Here is a 4,813-nt window from a genome sequence, read left to right as displayed (position 1 = left end):
TCTGTAACACTATTCAATCATGACTACTTCTACCAGCAGTCCAAAGTTCATGCACTATTACATGAGAAACTGGACAAGATCTGAGGAAATCATCTCTCAATTCACACCCCATAACTTACCCTTGGATTACTACAGCTTACAGCTTGCTAATTGCCAACCATAAAATGCTAAACAAAAGAGTAGCATTCTACTAGGTAGAGGCTCCATCCATCCATGTGACAGCTACTCGAGCACTGTCTTATTCACTGACATTTAGTGCATTGTCCTTGTCTCCACACATGTTTAACTCTCATTAATTACTGGTCTACAATACACTAAGGAAAACAACTAGTTCAGAAAGATCAGGAGAGACTATATGCCTGTTAACTTGGCTTTCAGACACTTGCCATATATTAATGCTGAACTGTTTGACAGTCACAAACCCACCTCTGACCCTTGATAAACTAAATCAAAGAAAGTACATTTTGGTTCTCAAGGTCGCACTCTACAATGCCATCAAGGATACAAAAGAAGAACAATAAGTTAGCTGTTACATACCATTTTGGAGGTTAATTAATGTGAAGTTTCTCACCTTCTTCTATGGTGCAAACCAGCTCTATCAACAGAGTTGCAGATTCTTCTTTCGTTGGATCTGGTCTCCTGCATATAGATTTTTTGCTTTGGATGCATCGATTGTCTATGATGGACTACCAAATTTGACACAGGTTGACTTTGGCAAAATTTTTACCACTCCATTCGAGAGATGCAACAGCTGTAACATAAGACTATCCACCACGTCTCTCTCTAGTTGGTGGTGTCAGGTGGCTCCCCCTCCCCATCAGCTTTGACCAATGGGAACTAAGTTGCACTCTTGTGTTTGGAGCAACAACTTTGATGTCTCTTTTACAGTAGACATTTGCATACCATGCAACCAAGCACAGCTAGTGCACCTTGTATGAGAGAACTCCTGTAAGATGTCAAATCTGTCACTGGCCATGGTGATCACAGTGCTTGAATTGTACCAAAAGAAATAGTCTCAGTTGAAAGTCTAATTCAACCAAAGCTTGAACAGACTTCACATACATAGCCCCTTATACACAATGTGCCATCAGCACTTGCTTCACGCTCAGCAACCACCAAGCTTTGATCTCTTATTTTTCCTAAAGAACTAATTTTCGTTTATTTGTTGCTCAGAGAATTAGAGCGAAGCAGATGTTGATGTTGTTGAGGTGGTGGTGGTGGTGCCAGTAATGACAGTGGTGGTGGCGGTGGACGATCTCGGTGTCATGACTTGCTTCAACACTATTACGGGAATCAGGCTCTTCTTCCTCCTCTCATGCTCTTTGATGAGCTCGCTAGCGAACCACTCGAGCTTCTCCGCATTAGTTTGATCTGATATCTTCTTCCCTCTAAACAACAACGATTCCACATTCCTCTGCGACAATCTTTCCTCCATTGCACAAATCAATCTATCAGCATTGCTCGTTCTCGCAGAATAATTGTTGTCCAATCCGAACACGTTAGCCTGAGATTATTGACAAAAGTAATGAACGATAACAGAGTGATGATAGATCGATTTGTGTAATGGAGAATTACTACCTGAATCCGTACGTAATTGTTTGTCCTGTTGTGTCCGAATGCCATTGCAATCGCTTGATCCACCTGATAACATATCCATCCCACTTTAAGAATGATAACGAATTAATTAATATAAATGTTTCCTACGTAATTATCTGAACCGTCCACTGGGGGATTCATGGTGGGCCCCATCGAATGGACGGATGGTCAGCTTACACAGTACAGCCGACATTTTTTGTCAGGTTTTCAGAAACAAAACAAATTAATGTATACATACGAGTAATTTAAAAGAGGGAAAAAAGAGGCTAAAAACAAAGCCAGCTGGCGACGAGATAGAGAGGGGGGGTGGGGAGGTCCTCACCATGTCGGCGACGCCCTCGCTGGCGATCCTCACGAGCTCCGCCGCCGACGGAACCGGCCGCCGTCTGCCGGAAGCGCTGTCCACACCGGCGGCGCTGCTTCCGAGCGAGAGCACCATGAGTTCGTCCACGCTAGCGGCGAAGGGGAACTCCTGCTTGTTGTTGAGCACGTGCGTGATGGCCGCGGCCGCGGGGTTGCCCATCGACACCCCGCCCCCGACGGCGGCGATCCGCGTCCGCCCATCTGCGGAGCTCATCTCCACCGCCGCCGCGGGCGACGCGCACGTGGCGGCGCACACCTCCCAGATGCGGAAGTCGTACCCGTCCGCCTCCATCGCGTCCGCCCGCGAGAACAGGAACGGCGCCCCTGTAGCCAGGTCGTAGCACGGGACCAGCACCGGCTTCAGGGTGTCCCTCAGCGTGGCGTCGCCGAACACCCGCCGGAGGAGACCCCCGGGCTTCCGCCGTAGCACCCACCCGAGCGGGCCCTTTCTCGGGAGGCCGAACGACCCCGACGGCGACCCGGTGCTCCAGGCGGCGAAGAGCCGCAGCGACTCGTCGGCGGCGAAGAGGGGGCGACCGTCGGGGCCACGGGTGAAGAGCATGGCGACGAGAACGCCCCCGGCGCCGGATCCGGCGGCGACGTCGAAGAAGTCGGCGACGCGGGCGGAGGTGTCGCGGAGGAAGGACTCGAGGCGGGCGAGGGAGGCGGCGGCGAGGAGGGCATCGGAGGGGCGGCAGCCGCCGTCAACGGAGAGGATGCGGACCCTGCCCGCGGGCGCACGGGGGGCGGGCGGCTGAGGGGGCACCGGCGAGGCGGAGGCAGGGGAGGATTGGAGGGGAAGGGGCTTGTGGTCGTCGAAGCCGAAGAGGAACTTGCTCTCCAGGATGGAGAAAATCTCGTAGCTCAACTTGTCGACGTCAACTCCCGGCTCCAACAGGGCCGGCGCCATTTTCGGCCGAGCGGTCGAGGCCGGTCTGTCCTTTTGCTTTGAGAGCGAGGAGGCCGAGTGTCCACGCCTTCGCGCTTAAATAGAGGGAGCGATGCAGCGCAACCTAGCAGCGGGCCCAATAGCGCACGGTAGCACACTCCCGTGGCCACCATGCTCTCGAGTGGCCTCGAGAGTAGGAACGCGTTTTTCCAGATAATTTATGCTGACCCGACTTGCTTATATCAATTTAGGTATCAAATATATATATATATATATATATATATATATAATGATATAAAATAAAATGTTGAACTTTTTGGGTTAATAACCTATAAAATAATAAAACATTATTAAATCTATTCTTAGAAGTGACAACATCACGAGGACACGCTGGCCTAGTAGAGTTCTCGTGCCCTGATTTATGTCTCCCCCACTCCCCCCAATTGCACATGAGATTCACGTGAGGAATGATCATAAAATACATCTTCCTTGACCTGCAAATTATGTGGCGCCCATTACCTAAAGTATGTAATGACAATAAGATCGCTTAATACGATGGAAGGATCGCCGCTTCTTTCTCGATGCTGTTCTGCGACTCCGCTTCCATGTTCCTTGGCGAGCGGCTGCGGCAGAATGAGAGCAGTGCTGCAGGTTATGCCTGCAAAACTCTACTGCCAGTGGAAGCAGGACTGCAGCCGTACTCCCGAGGATGGAGCACTTCACATATGAAGCAGGCCATTCTCTCTACGAAGCAGAGAGGGGAGTGACGACGACCTTGCTCGAGGTCTCCATGAACGCTGAGCTCGAGCAAGTGTGCTCGGGTCAAAAAGGTCATCAACTTTGGAGGTCAGCTGCTTGAGTTTGGAAGAGTGGTTGTCCCCTCAAGTTCCATGCCCAGTGGCAGAAGTCTATACCATGCAACCTAATAAACCTGACTATAAGAAGATGATCAGAGAAAAAGCCTTTAGTTGATTAAGGTTTTGGAAGGTTCTTAGAGTGCATGTCCAAATGTGAAAATGAAGAGTTGCAACAACCATTATTCCTCATTTGAAGAAGCTTCTCTTGCTTTTGTGACAGCACATAAGAGCATAGCTTTAGTATTTAGTTCCACAAAGATACAACTCCGTCTTCATAACATGATTGCTTCTGTTTGAGCATCAGATTGACTCCTTAAGGGCCCTCCTTTGTCTATTTTTCTTTGTGCTCCCCTCCTTCACCGTCCATTTATATAATATTCTTTTCATTTATTTATCATGTATCATGGTGTTAAACTGGAAGCCTTAATATTGTTGCAGTTGCACTTACGCTATGATATATAGTCATGGTGGGGAAGCTGATGATTTGATGGTCCATTAAGTCTCAACATCATAATTAATCCAATGATACTACTGCTTTTTTAGCAGAAAATTTTATCAAGTCCACACTTCTCTGTCATTATGTTAAACATTCCGCTAATAAAAGCTATGGATAGACAGGTGAAAACCTAAGCAAGACATGAAAAGAGTTCTTAAGGTGGACTTGCAGTTTGGAGTTCCTAATAAGATATTCAAATAAATTCAGTAATTGCAGAACTCAGCAAACACATTCTCAGCAATCAGTACTCTCAACAACCAACCACTCTTCCAGAGTTCTCGATTCAGCAGAAGCTCCCATTAACACATAATCATAATTATCTTTCCTCCAAAGAGAACAATAGATTTCAGGAACTTTGGTTGTTATCATCATCTAATTCTTTAGCATCACAAGTTCCAAACCAACTGCATGAGCAAGCAGGTAGTTAATGTTTCAGCTAGCTTATCTATGTCAATCTGCACTTTATCCTGTGACAAAACACTATTCCCACTGTGACATCACAGAACTTTATGTAATGAGCATGCAACCAAGTGATGGATTGACCAACAAAAAGGAGGGTTTGGTAGTGGTCCAACTGAGCCTTTCTCCTAAATAAAAACTTCACTAATGGAT

The 4,813-nt window shown here is 47.6% G+C and overlaps 1 protein-coding gene across 1 annotated transcript; it reads right to left on the bottom strand.

Annotated features, from left to right (window-relative positions):
* Positions 1–951: 951 nt before the first annotated feature.
* LOC135605931 (patatin-like protein 3) lies at positions 952–3,025 on the bottom strand. The gene is made up of 3 exons (XM_065096557.1): positions 1,919–3,025; positions 1,579–1,641; positions 952–1,504 (listed from the first exon to the last, which is right to left on the bottom strand). Exons 1-3 carry the CDS (start codon positions 2,867–2,869, stop codon positions 1,178–1,180), a joined length of 1,341 nt encoding a protein of 446 aa, XP_064952629.1. The 5' UTR covers positions 2,870–3,025; the 3' UTR covers positions 952–1,177.
* Between the last annotated feature and the right edge of the window lie 1,788 nt (positions 3,026–4,813).

The sequence above is a fragment of the Musa acuminata genome, chromosome BXJ1-2 (assembly GCF_036884655.1).
Source record: "Musa acuminata AAA Group cultivar baxijiao chromosome BXJ1-2, Cavendish_Baxijiao_AAA, whole genome shotgun sequence".
Lineage (NCBI taxonomy): Eukaryota > Viridiplantae > Streptophyta > Magnoliopsida > Zingiberales > Musaceae > Musa > Musa acuminata.
The sequence above is the reverse complement of the archived record's forward strand: the minus strand, read 5'-3'. Positions and strand labels throughout refer to the sequence as shown.